The 14,945-nt window shown below is 41.5% G+C and overlaps 1 protein-coding gene across 10 annotated transcripts in view; it reads right to left on the bottom strand.

Annotated features, from left to right (window-relative positions):
• Window positions 1–5,145: 5,145 nt before the first annotated feature.
• Window positions 5,146–14,945, bottom strand: part of LOC124123714 (serine/threonine-protein phosphatase 6 regulatory ankyrin repeat subunit B-like) — a 57,338-nt gene continuing 47,538 nt past the window's right edge. For all 10 annotated transcript variants that reach the window (XM_048393028.1, XM_048393031.1, XM_048393033.1 and 7 more), the window contains exons 2-4: window positions 11,395–11,570; window positions 9,702–9,779; window positions 5,146–9,177 (exon numbers count right to left, since the gene is read on the bottom strand). In XM_048393028.1, coding sequence (XP_048248985.1) covers window positions 5,864–9,177; window positions 9,702–9,779; window positions 11,395–11,503 — 3,501 coding nt within the window. In that variant the 5' untranslated portion in view covers window positions 11,504–11,570 and the 3' untranslated portion in view covers window positions 5,146–5,863. The remainder of the gene's footprint in view (window positions 9,178–9,701; window positions 9,780–11,394; window positions 11,571–14,945) is intronic.

Raw genomic sequence — 14,945 nt, 5'->3', positions numbered from 1 at the left:
CGCACGTAAAATCTCCAATATAAGTAAGTAAGTAAGTAACGTAGAAGTCGCCATTCAATGAATTGGAGCCCACTGGTCAGCACCACCCAGAAAGAGAAGATACCGGCTGATTGACAACCGTCTTCAGGGTCAGAAAGACAATCTCGTCAACAACGTCATCGGCAACGTTGAGTACACAGATCACGTTGGTGACCTGATCCACGTGGAGTGAATGACTTGAATACAATGTGTATGCCAGTGCCACCGCAAATTTATTATAGAATGTATTTATGTATTTACCATTATATTTTAAGATATAAGATATTGTTGTTTTTGTAGAAATTATAATGTACATCTATGAAATATTACAGTATTAGAGTTATTAAATTTGTTAAATGTAAAGTACTTTTGTGCAACAATACTATACTTCAGCATCTAATAAATTACTACTGTGATTACGGTATGCGCACTTCTGTGTTTTTCTTGTAGTTTGAGAGTCCCGGTATAGCAATATCCCGTGTTTACTGTAGCGTGACCAGTCTTACTGTAGCTTCACGAAAGCGAAGAGATTTTAGAGTTAATTTTGGCCAGGTTTCGCTCTTCCGGCCCAGAACCCTTGAATATGTACACAAACACGGTTTATTGACCAGCAGTTGTAACAAGTACAAAACAATGTCATTTACAGAAAAGGAATTACACAATAGGCATCCGGTGAGTTATCACAGCTGCGGTCAACTTCTACCTACTCACGTCAATCTAGGCATCATTCACAAATCCAATCAGTGAACTGTTGTTCGTTCAATTATCCTTTGCCTTTGAACTGTCTTAATGCCAGTCAACAGAATAAACATATAAACTGTATTTTTAGGAAAACACTGTTTATTGTTATTACGGAAGTGCTTTACTCAGTGCTAATAAGCGATGTTATTTGTGTTTGATTGGAATAAGTTAGAATATGTATCATTCCATGTAGTGGGGGGCAGTCGCATTGATTTTGAGTCGCATTTCTTCAAGGTTTACAGTACTTGTCAAGCATACTCTTTGGTTACAATTTGTGACTCGACTGATTGTGTGTAAAAGTGTCGAATGTCATAATTCACTGCTCATGCTATGGGTCACTGCTGCTCGAGTGGTCATACGTATATATGTGTTCAAGCGATAGCTATAATTGTGTGAGTGGGTGCATTACAACAAAGTAAAATCCCAGCTGTGTCACAGAGGTATGGGGAGGTCGGGTAGTCTAGTGGTTAAAGCGTTCGCTCGTCAGACCGAAGAACCGGGTTTGATTCTCGACAGGGGTACAGTGTCTGAAGCCCTGATATTGTTGGAATGTTGCTGGAATATTGCGGCGTAAAACAATACTCACTCACTCACAGAGATCTGTACATCACTGTCTCTGAGCCAAGAGACCAGTGGTGGCATGAACAATGTATTACCCTACAGGTATACTACTACATGAATTAGTCAGGTCACACATTGTCACTCTATAATTCATTTTCCTCAACTCTTACACAAAGAATGGTAACCTGAGGAGCTATTCTACCCGGGTATCTCCATCAGGTGAAGTGAGGTGATATAGGGCTTAATGTCGCGTTCAAGATTAATGCACGTATATATCAACACCCCCATATGGGCATGCACGTGTGTGTGTGGCTGCTTGTACTAGTCCGGACTAATGCCGGTTTTATAGTGCTAGCCCACTGAGTACAATGAGATGCATGGATGCCCTCTCAGAGTGAGTGAGTTGGGTTTAACGCTGCTTTCAAAAGTATTCCAGTTATATCACGGCGTGTCAGCTTAATGTGGGAGGAAAGCCCGAAGTGATGCAGGTCTCAGACGTTTACCACTTCGGTGAAACCCACGAGCACTGGCATGGTGCTGACAAACCCAGAAACATAATTGGGGCGAACCGGGATTCGAACCCACAATCATAGGTTTCTGGCGTGCCCAAGGGACGCCACTCTGCACAGCGAATCGCGGCGCCTCAGACGAATGGGCCACCCATGCCCCCCTGAGACACAGTGTACTGATTCCGAGCCAACCCATCTCCGGGGAGATGCTCTATCTTAAAGACCACGGAGGTGGTCTATATCTCCATGGAATGATATTTTAAAATAATTAAAACAATATTTCTGTCAAATGCTTTATTATGCAAATGGAAATGATCATTTCCGAAGAAGTATCCCTAAATACGTAAATGAAATATTTTTGTTTCAACAAGTTCAAAGGTTCAATGGGTAATTCATTATTCTTCCAGCTTTAACAAAAGTTAACAAAGCAAACGCTTACATTTATCACAATAATTCATATGTATACAATGAAACGTTGTTTATATATATCATCATGACATTATGACATAACATGTATAACCTAGTGGGTAAATAAAGTTTAATATCACAGTCATCAATATCTCGGCTATGAGGTCAACATTGGCCAAGCTAATACCAACAATGTGTGCAGTTTGACTTTGAACATTGAGCGTGGATAAGTTTTGTTTACTCTTATGTAAGATTTTGTGACTCAAGAGCATGGAAATGGGACAGACAAATCAAGGATCTTGATCAGGATAAATCTGGTACACCCCTGAACATCAGGGAACCATGCAGGTAGCAGAGGTATCGTAAGTCCCCTTGGTCCCTAGTATGGTGACCTTAACCTTGTTGCTGGCGATCTATAGCCCCATTTTTATATTGTGTCGTACCTCAATAATCAGATATTTTTAATGTTCTACAACTAGTGTTAAGTCAATCTGTGATATATTGCTAGTTATTATACTTACCTCGTCGACAGTTTTATAAGTATTGTATAACTTGTTCAAGTCACATTACGGCTGATATATTGCCGACGTGACTTTAATGAAACTCACTCACTCACTCACTCACTCACTCACCCTGAACATCAGGTTGCAGCATGGCTCTCAGATGCCACTCAAGGAATTTGGATGTCTAAGAACACCTGACCATTCCATACATCATCATCTAATGCATCCTGAGCCAACCAATGGTCAATACAGTGAGCACCACTCACATACGGATAATAATCAAGCTGTTTTCATACAATAGACAGCAGAACCTGGTACTGCTTAGAGGCACAACTCTGCAGGGTTATTTAGGGGACCTAGGAATAAGACCATTGAGCCATCAATACATTCTGTATGATTGTATCAATATTATGCTGCATTATGGTAATTACATTTTTCCCCATGATACTAAAAACTCTCTGATACAATAAGTAGCATATGTTCGGAAGACTCCGTAGATTAATGAGCGTGTCATTTCGAAAATCTACAAACATTCATGTCACCTGACCTCAAATGGTGAATGTCTCTCACGTCATCCTTCTTTGTGAGACCCGTGAAGATCCGGGGTAGAATAGGTCTTCAGCAACCCATGCTTGCCGTGAAAGGCGACTAACGGGATCGGGTGGTCAGGCTCGCTGACTTGCCTAATGCATGTCATCGATCCCAATTGCGTGGATCGATGCTCATGTTGTCAATCACTGGATTGTCTGGTCCAGACTCGATTATTTACAGACCGCCGTCATATAGCTGGAATATTGCTGAGTGCGGCGTAAAACAACAAACAAACAAACCTTCTTTATGAGTTGCACACCGCCTTAGAGCAAGCGCATGATACTGCTACTTGTGCTGATCATATTCATTATCTGTCACTCAAACATTTACCAAGGCATGCTTAGAAACATTGTTACATATATATGCACACAATTGTAAGACAGTTGCAGCTTTGTCTAAATACAATCAATGGTTGGTCACAGCGTAACCGGCCTCAAGTTATATTCTCTCGACAATATATACCCCTTAGTGACCCAGACTTAAACATCACTTATCCTTTCTAAACTCGACTTTGGTTCAATCAACTATGGCGGAACCCTTAAAAGCAACCTTAGGATATTAAATACTATCCACCATCAAATTCTAAGACTTTGTCTTGTATCTTTCCGAACTTCTTTTGACAGTCTGTACGCTGAGGCCGATGAGACATCTCTTAAACCCCACATAAAACTATCTTTACAGCTTATCACAAAGTTATATTATAATAAGTCTAACCTGCATACAACATCGTGTTTAACCCCCTGAATAATCTGAATAATAAAATGTCATCTTTTATTCTTTTGGAATAATAATTAACCCTTTTAGTTCTACTGCCAATATTAAACTTGATAATTAATATATATATATATATATATATATATATATATATATATATATATATATATACTTTCCGCTTGGTGTCTTCTACGCATTGACTCAACTAACCAAATCAGAAACAGTATAAACTAAAACGTAATCAGTTTAAATAAAGTACATCTAATACTTACAAATCGAAATTAGACAAAATTTGCGTCAGCATACAGTTTTACTTGACATCAATCATTGAATTACATGACAACCTGGCTACCAGCCAATGCGACATCGTCCTTTGTTGGTTACCTAGCCATGTTGGAATCATTGGTAGCTAAATCAGCACTCAACAGATCTGGGACACCACTTCTGATACAGTAATAATTAAATAAGAGGAGTAAGATTGAACACAGTTTTAATAGGCTAGCGCTTAGCACTTAGACAAATAACTTACGCCTTGACCTTTAACTTAGGCGCGTATTTATAAATGAAATGTTGCTCTTTTTGAAACAATGTAGGTTCATGATCAAAATTTAGCTTATATAGCGGGAAAACTAAAAAGTTGCCGTTTCTAAATGTTCACTGAGTGGAATCGTGCGGTTGTGTGGCTGCTTTATTTGTGAACGGTGAAGATTCATTCTTCTTTTTAATTTAAGTTCTGTCTTTCCGATATACTTTTCATTGCATCCACTACAAACAATCAAGTTAAAAACAGTTCTAGTATCACAAGTCATATTTCATATCACAAAGCAACATTTCATTCATAAATACGCGCCTAAGTTAAATGTCAAGGCGTAAGTTATTTGTCCATTGTCACCTTTGTATTGTGACGTCGTAGTCTCCTAAATGTTATGACGTCACGTAACTATATGTTACTACTTCATGTCCGTTATTCAGTTATGGCCTGATGAGACTCGTACGTGGTACAAGTTGAAAGCGCTAGCCTATTAAAACTGTGTTCAATCATACTCCACTTATTTAATTATTACTATATTGTGCCTGAGAGTTAGAACTTTACTGTGCTTTATACATACATACATACATACATACATACATACATACATACATACATACATACATACATACATACATACATTTATATGTACCAAGTTCTAAGTCAAAATATCTCTAACTGTTTCAAATAATAGTGGACAACAACTATCCTACTTCATGCAAATAAACACATACTGTTTTCACTGAATACCAAGTTTGAAACAAGATACATTGAATCGCTGAAAGGAGTTGAAATGACAAGGTCCATTAAGAATATACAATATAAGTTAGGGAACATGACCCAATCTGCAGTACTTGCAGGCCACGAGGTTGGAGAAAGCAACGCCCCTTCGTCCTTCCGTCTCTGTTTGCGTATCTTCCGAGTTTTATATTGCTAAAGAGGATCGCCAAAGCATCGTTTACAAAACGGTGGATAATTCTTACTCGGCATTACGTCATCAAGAAATTACCGATTTAGGAAACATCGGCAACTGTCGTAGTTTTCACCGCAACTCTCACATTATACAAGGAATACCTTAATGGATTTAACAATGAACGCAGGGGACGCTGTAGTTATACTATCGCTGTCTTGATCTGACTAAAGGTATTATCCTGTAAACTATTATCATTGCTATCCAGTGTGTCAGGTCAGCATTTTGAGATACTAGGAGGTCAAACACACTTTGATGTCCTTTGAAGGCTGCCATCACTACGGGAGTCCACCCGTTCTGTCCTCTAGTATTGATATTTTCAAGGGGACACAAGATATTGTACTATGGCGTTGTCACCGCCAACGCAGGCAAAATGAAGTAAACTATCACCGTTGTTGTCCACCAGTGTCAGGTCAGCATCTTTAGATACCAGGAGGTCAAACACACTTTTATGTCCTTTGGAGGCTGCCATCATTACAGGAGTCCACCCGTTCTGTCCTCTAGTATTGACATTTGAAGGGGACACAAGATATTGTACTATGGCGGTGTCACCGCCAACGCAGGCAAAATGAAGTAAACTATCACCGTTGTTCTCCACCAATGTCAGGTCAGCATGTTTAGATACCAGGAGGTCAAACACACTTTGATGTCCTTTCATGACAGCCATCATTACAGGAGTCCACCCGTTCTGTCCTCGAGTATTGACATTTGATGGAGACACAAGATATTGTACTATGGCGGTGTTACCACCAAAACAGGCAAGATGAAGTAAACTATTGCCATTTTTGTCCACCAGTGTCCGGTCAGCATTTTTAGATACTAGGAGATCAAACACACTTTGATGTCCTTTGACGGCTGCCATCATTACAGGAGTCCACCCATACTGTCCTCTAGTATTGACATTTGATGGAGACACAAGATATTGTACAATGGCGGTGTTACCACCATAACAGGCATTATGAAGTAAACTATCACCGTTGTTGTCCACCACTGTCAGGTCAGCATGTTTAGATACTAGGAGGTCAAACACACTTTGATGTCTTTTGAAGGCTGCCATCATTACAGGAGTCAACCCGTTCTGTCCTCTAGTATTGACATTTGAAGGGGACACAAGATATTGTACTATGGCGGTGTTACCACCCAAACAGGCATTATGAAGTAAACTATCACCGTTGTTCTCCACCAGTGTCAGGTCAGCATCTTTAGATACTAGGAGGTCAAACGCACTTTGATGTCCTTTGAAGGCTGCCATCATTACAGGAGTCCACCCGTTCTCTCCTCTAGTATTGACATTTGAAGGGGACACAAGATGTTGTACTATGACCGTGTTACCACCATAACAGGCAACATGAAGTAAACTATTGCCATTTTTGTCCACCAGTGTCAGGTCAGCATCTTTAGATACCAGGAGGTCAAACACACTTTGATGTCCTTTGCTGGCTGCCATCATTACGGGTGTCCATCCATACTGTCCTCTAGTATTGATATTTGAAGGGGACACAAGATATTGTACTATGGCGGTGTTACCGCCATAACAGGCAACATGAAATAAACCATTGCCGTCTTTGTCCACCAGTGTCAGGTCAGCATTTTTAGATACTAGGAGGTCAACCACACTTTGGTGTCCTTTGAAGGCTGCCATCATTACAGGAGTCCTCCCATACTGTCCTCTAGTATTGACATTTGAAGGGGACACAAGATGTTGTACTATAGCCTCGTTACCACCCTTACAGGCTAGGTGAACTATGTCATCTCCATTGTAGTCTTTGGTTTTCTTGTTTGATATTGATTGCAATACCTGATAGCAATCATTAGATCCTGTGAGTGCTGCAACCATAAGAGGAGTCCAGCCTTCATTATCTGTAGAGTTCATCACTTTATCCTTCAACTCATCATTAAAGTGTTTGATGTCGTGTTCTTTTAATACCGCTAGTGTCTTCTCATGTCCTGCCATGCATGCTAGGTGTATGATGGTTTTCTTGTCTGCATCAGTACTTAATACATTGGCACCATTTTCTATTAGATAAACAAGAATTTCCGAACTCCCATTTGCAGCTGCCGACAAAAGCAAACTGTTAATACCAATGTCTGGACTTTCACTTCTGGAGAAAAGCCACTTTAATGCGGTCAGGTTATTTTTGAACACACAACCTAACATCGCTTCACTGATCTCTGTTTGAGTAAATTCTTCTCGGGTTATGTTTTCTATTTCAAAGACAAAATTGTTATTATGTCCAAGAACTGCCCAAAACAAAAAGCAATGCTCCTTTTCTCTCTTGTGGACCCAGTATTCGTCCATGGATCCATCATGTTGTAGTTTCTCAAGTAATTGAAGAGCTACTTGTTCTTGTTGGAGAATGGGGTGTGTCACTGATTTTGAAAACTGACCATTCTTTATTGACTCAGCAAATCGTGTAGTTAGGATGTCATAATATGCTTCGGAGACATAGATCAGGTGTAGATGATCATCAATGTTGGTTTCTTGTTCTGGCTGTGGTTGCACGCGCTCATATATAAAATTGTCACTGCAATGAGTCAGCACAAATGTTGGACTGATGGCAAAAAACGAACAAGCGCAAGCGTCAGATATCGAGGAATGGGCAAATCCAACAACATCACCACGGGTAAAGAATGTTCCTCTAAAGGTTGTTGCCGCTTCGTGCATTCCTAAACGTGAAGCTTTTGGCCGTAACTCAAAAACAGTTCTGACCATGATGTCCAGTTTCTGGTCCTTGCCTTCTGCTTGCAACTTGGCCAAATCTAACTTATCCTCACACAGTAGCATTAGAATTAATACGGCAGATCGATCAGTGTTGGAATTCAGTAATTTTCCAAGTTCTAGCTTGAGATAAAATAGAGGCTCCTTGAAAAAGTTCCTTGCATTTCGGGTAAAAGATGGAAATTCAAAAAAAAGTTTACAAGTAAGAGGAATTCCAAAAATATTTGAATCTGTGTCCAAGTCTTCATAATCAGGTAGATCTTCACCATCTTTATCAGAAGATTCTCTGTGTCGATTCCTATGGTGTTCATATATAGCCTTTTTCTCTGCTTGAGTATACCGGTGTTGCTTCTGAGTTGTTAAATCCATTACTGTTTGACTCTTGAACAGTGAGAATCTCTCATACTGCAGCTGGGCAAGCCCAGCTTTGAAGTTATATGTCTTGGATGTGAAGATAACACGAATATCCTTTTTGGGATGTTCTTTTGGGTCAGAAACTCCACTCATTTTACTTTCATCTTTACCTTCTTTCTTAGTTCGCTGCTTTCGTTTCTCAGATTCTCTTTTGCAGTGTTGTAAGTGTTGATAAAGTCTATTGAGAATTGTTGTAAGCTGTGAAACATCTGTAGATAACCCAACAGTACCAAACATATCATCTATGATCAGAAATACTCTAGGTGATGAGCTCAAGAAGCTATCCAAGTCAAACTGTTCAATTCTGTCCACAAATGCAAGTTTGTACCCCTTTTGTCTGTACTGTGAACCCAGCACGAGAGCTGCTGTAGTTTTACCTTCCCCTGAAGCACCACAGATGGTGACATGACCAAAATCCTTCAGTTTCCCTTTCACATTCCTGAAGCTCTCCGTTTCAACAAATATTTCTTCGGCATCATCTATACGGAGATCAAGGGTAGCTACAAATAAAAACAATCTTGTTATTTCTTTTATAATGAAATAATATTATTATTAAGAATGCTTCTGCTGTGGGTTTATAATCCATGTTTTGAATATTTGGCATAAAGAACTGTTTGTCTCGACTCATGATTCCTAAATTCTAGCTTCTCTCTCTCTCTACCCAGGAAATCACAGTCTAGTTAGTTTTAAATAAATAGTTGTGAAATTGTTCAATTTGATAACAGTATTTAAGAACAAAATAACTTACTTGCTAGCAGCAGAAACAATCTTTTTCTAGATTAAAGTTAATTGTTTTAAATATTGAACATGAGTAGTTTATATGTGATGCCGTGAAATGCATGCATCCGCAACATTGCTGATGGTAGCGTCAAACATCATTCACTCACTCGCTCTGATATGTGAGAAATATTAATATGTGAAACATCTTCTACTTTTGTAGGCAACCCTATTGTGCCATAAGCAATATCCATCAGTGTCCTAACTTTTAAGTTTCCTTCAAACCTGTCAAGGTGGTTGGACCTACCTTCACCAACTGTCCCTGTCGGCCCAGTAAATATGTTCTGCGTCCCGACGAGAGTGGTGATGCTATGAGTGACATCGCCTGTCAACACCAATCAATGACACAAGAGTATAACGCTTAATAACATTTTAGAAACACACATGACCTGTGTAGCTCACCTTCTACTGGAGCACATGTGCATTACGTTTTGAATAGTGATATTATTCTTCAGTTTTTTGTAAAGGCTTCAACTCAAATTTCATACCATTATAAACAAGAAGACAGTGCCATCCACATCCCTCACAATCCCTGCAAGCTTACAATTATATACTCTTCAAAAAAAGAAACTTGACATAGATGTAAAACCACTTTTGCCAAATATCTAAAATAATAACATTAAATGAGAACCAGATAAGTCAAACAGAAAGATGATGTGTCTATAATTCGCTCAAACACATGCAAAGCACATAAACGTAGCGTTTGAGGATCAATTTTACAGCTTCATCCAAACGCAACAGGATCCTGCATTTAGGCATGCAGGCCCCCCTGCTGAATGGGTATAAAAATCCACATCAACGTCTGTTCATACAGTCCTTATAACGGCAGTAGAGGCGGTGACAGAATGCCAAGACTGAATGCAGCTCAACGGAACAACGCCATTGGGATATTACAAGCTGGAGCAACTCAGCAAGAAGTGGCCAGGCACTTTGGCGTATCCAGACAGACAATCTCCGCACTGTGGACCCGAAACACCAACACCAAGAGGGTTGACGACAGACCAAGGTCAGGAAGACCAAGGGTGACAACCCAAGCACAAGATCGATACATCCGGCTGCGACACCTCCCAGACCGCACTACCACAGCCACATCTACAACCACACAGATCCCTGGGGTAAGCAGAATATCAGATCAAACGGTATGCAACAGACTGAGGGAGGCTGGACGTTTTGCACGAAGACCTGTTCGACGTCATGTATTGACCCCACGTCATCTTGCGGACCGTCTGGTTTGGTGCTTGTACTAGTTTGAACTAATGCCGATTTTATAGGTATCATGAGGTATGATGCCGCGGTTTAACAAGACTTCCCTACTCAGACACAGTATACTGACGACGAGCCGACCAGCCTTATATGAGCCCCTTAGTACCGGGCGCCAGGCAGGGAAACAACAAGTACCATGTTTTAACGTCTTTTGGTATGACGCCGCCTGGGATCGAACCTCGGACGCTCTACCATTAGACCATGGAGGCGGTCTTTGAACGTGAGTGTTGAAAGTGTGTACTATGTAAATAAACATGTCCTGAATAATTCTGCAGAAGAAACGACACCCAATGCCTCATATTGGAGACGAAGTGCAAACTGGTATCCATAGAAACAGAACAAATACATTTACTGATGAAACCATGATAGCAAAAGGCACAGCTACAGAAGATGGTGAGCTTTCTCCTTCCACACAAGACAAACACATTTATCCCAGTGTTTACGTCCACGTTGGATTTGTTAATCTAGTCTCCTGTTACAATGTTAAATAATCACCTGATGAAGATAAGCTTGGTTTTGGTTATATTTTCTATCATCAATCAATTATACATGGAATTGGGCCACACATCTGCCTTTGAAGGTACAGTACTTAATCGTTGATTTCAGGTGATTTGGTCACTTTATGTTTTAAAATGATTTCTTGGTTGATTAATTGTGAAATAGAAATGCCAACAGACCTGAGTTGATAGTCTGTGGAATACCCTCTGAGGTGATAAGCTCCATCATCTCGTCTTCAGGGTCATCCTGTGTTGGCAACACAATTGTGAGGTCATCTGAACTGGCCATCTCAGGTGTAGTTGTTCACATAACTACAGCACGTAGGGAAGAAGTTGCCGCTGTCATGTCTATCTACCTGAACAAACAAACAACCGTATCCCATAATTCATAACACATTTTATTAATGCTGAGCAGTGGTAGACTGTCCAAACCTCATTGCAACCTCTGAAGAATTATTTACAGTAGCTAACAATAGCAATATTACAATTATGATTGATTACACAATGAATAAAAGACTCAAAGTCTGTATTGATTAACCCTTACAGATGTTTTGTCCAATATGCCCCACATAGGTACAATACCCCACATGGGTACAATACCCCACAAGGGTACAATACCCAACATCGGTACAATGCCCATCATGGGTACAATACCCCACATGGGTACAATACCCCATATGGGTACAATACCCTACATGGCTACAATGCCCCACATGGGTACAATACCCCACATGCCAATACCCCACATGAGTACAAAGCCCATCATGGGTACAATACCCACATGTGTACAATGCTCCACATAGGTACAATACCCAATATGGGCACAATAACCCGAATGGGTACAACCCCACATGGGTACAATACCCAACATGGGTACAATACTCCACATGGGTACATACCCCTCATTGGTACAATGTCCCTTATTGGTACAATGACCCACATAGGTACAATACCCCTCATGGGTAAAATACCCATAAGGGTACCATACATCACATGGGTACAATCCCCCAAAGGGTACAAAACCCCACATGGGTAAAATACCTATAAGGGTACAATACCTCACATGGGTACAATGCTCCACAAGGGTGCAATGCCCCACATGGGTACAATGCCCAAAATGGGTACAATACCTCACATGGGTGAAATGCCCATCATGGGTACAATGGCCTACATGGGTACATTACCCCACATGGGTACAATACCCCACATGGGAACAATACCCAACATGGGTATAATACCCAACATGGGAACAATGACCCACATAGGTACAATGCCTATTATGGGAACATAGTCCCACATGGGTACAATACCCCACAAGGGTACAATACCCCACAAAGGTACAATGCCCCACATGGGTACAATACCCATCATCGGTACAATACCCCACATGGGTACAATGCATCACAAGGGTACAATACCCCATATGGGCACAATACCCCGCATGGGTACAATACCCCACATGGGTACAATGCCCCACATAGGTACAATGCCCCCCATGGGTACAATCCCCCAAAAGGGTACAATACCCAACATGGGTATAATACCCCATATGGGTACAATGCCCCACATGCGTACAAGGCTCCACATGGGTACAATACCCCACATCGGTACAATAACCCACATGGATACAATGCCCCATATGCGTACAACGCCACACATAGGTACAAGGCTCCACATGGGTCAAATACCCCTCATTGGTACAATACATCACATGGGTACAGTGCCCTACATGTTTACAATGCCCCCAAAGGGTACAATGACTATAAGGGTACAATACCTCACATGGGCACAATGCCCCAGATCGGTACAATACCCCACTTGGGTACAATGCCGCATATGGGTACAATACCCAACATGGGTACAATACCACACATGGGTACAATGCCAATCATGGGTACAATGGCCTACATGGGTACAATATCCCACATGGGTACAATACCCCACATGGGTATAATACACCACATGGGAACAACGCCCCACATGGGTACAACGCCCATCATGGGAACAATGCCACACATGGGTACAATAACCTACAAGGGTACAATACATCACATGGGTACAATGCCTCGCATGGGTACAATGCCCCCAAAGGGTACAAAACCCCAAATGGGTAAAAAACCTATAAGGGTACAATACCTCACATGGGTACAATGCTCCACAAGGGTACAATGCCCCACATGGGTACAATGCCCCCCATGGGTACAATACCCCACATGAATACAATGCCCAACATGAGTACAATACCCCACATTGGTACAATGCCCCACTTGTGTACAAGGCCCCACATGGGTACAAGGCCCCACATTGGTACAATGCCCCACATGGGTACAATCCCCCAAAAGGGTACAATACCCAACATGGTTATTATACCCCATATGGGTACAATACCCCACATGGGTACAATGCCCCACATGCGTACAGGGCTCCACATATGTACAATACCCCACATGGGTACAATAACCCACATGGGCACAATGCCCCATATGCGTACAACGCCACACATAGGTACAAGGCTCCACATGGGTCAAATACCCCTCATTGGTACAATACATCACATGGGTACAGTGCCCTACATGGGTACAATGACTATAAGGGTACAATATCTCACATGGGCACAATGCCCCAGATGGGTACAATATCCCCCATGGGTAAATTGCCTATAAAGGTACAATACCTCACATAGGTACAATACACCACATGGGTACAATGCCGCATATGGGTACAATACCCCACATGGCTAAAATACCACACATGGGTACAATGCCCATCATGGGTACAAGGGCCTACATGGGTACAATACCCCACATGGGTACAATACACCACATGGGTATAATACACCACATGGGAACAACGCCCCACATGGGTACAACGCCCATCATGGGAACAATGCACCACATGGGTACAATAACCTACAAGTGTACAATACCCCCAATGGGTAAAATGCCAAGCTTGGGTAGAATGCCCCACATGGGTACAATACCCAACATGGGTACAATGTCCTACATGGGTACAATACTCCACATGGGTACAATGCTCTACATGCCAATACCCCACATGAGTACAATGCCCATCATGGGTACAATAGCCCACATGTCTACAATGCTCAACATGGGTACAATACCCCATATGGGCACAATAACCCGAATGGGTACAACCCCATATTGGTACAATACAGCACATTGGTACAATACTCCACATTGGTACAATGCCCCTTATTGGTACAATCCCCCACATAGGTACAATGCCCCACAAAGGTACAATACCCCTCATGGGTAAAATTCCCATCAGGGTACAATACATAACATGGGTACAATGCCTCAGATGGGAACAATGCCCCTAAAGGGTACAAAACCCCACATGGGTAAAATACACCACATGGGTGCAATGCCCCATATGGGTACAATACCCCACATCGCTAAAATACCACACATGGGTACAATGCCCATCATGGGTACAGGGGCCTACATGGGTACAATACCCCACTTGGGTATTATACCCCACATTGGAACAATACCCCACATGGGTATAATACACCACCTGGGAACAACGCCCCACATGGGTACAATGCCCCACATAGGTACAATGCCTCACAAAGGTACAATACCCCTCATGGGTAAAATTCCCATCAGGGTACAATACATCACATGGGTACAATGCCTCAGATGGGAACAATGCCCCTTAAGGGTACAAAACCCCACATGGGTAAAATACCTATAAGGGGACAATACTTC

Source organism: Haliotis rufescens, unplaced genomic scaffold (genome assembly GCF_023055435.1).
Source record: "Haliotis rufescens isolate VD_foot unplaced genomic scaffold, xgHalRufe1.0.p SCAF_110, whole genome shotgun sequence".
NCBI classification, from domain to species: domain Eukaryota; kingdom Metazoa; phylum Mollusca; class Gastropoda; order Lepetellida; family Haliotidae; genus Haliotis; species Haliotis rufescens.
The sequence above is the reverse complement of the archived record's forward strand: the minus strand, read 5'-3'. Positions and strand labels throughout refer to the sequence as shown.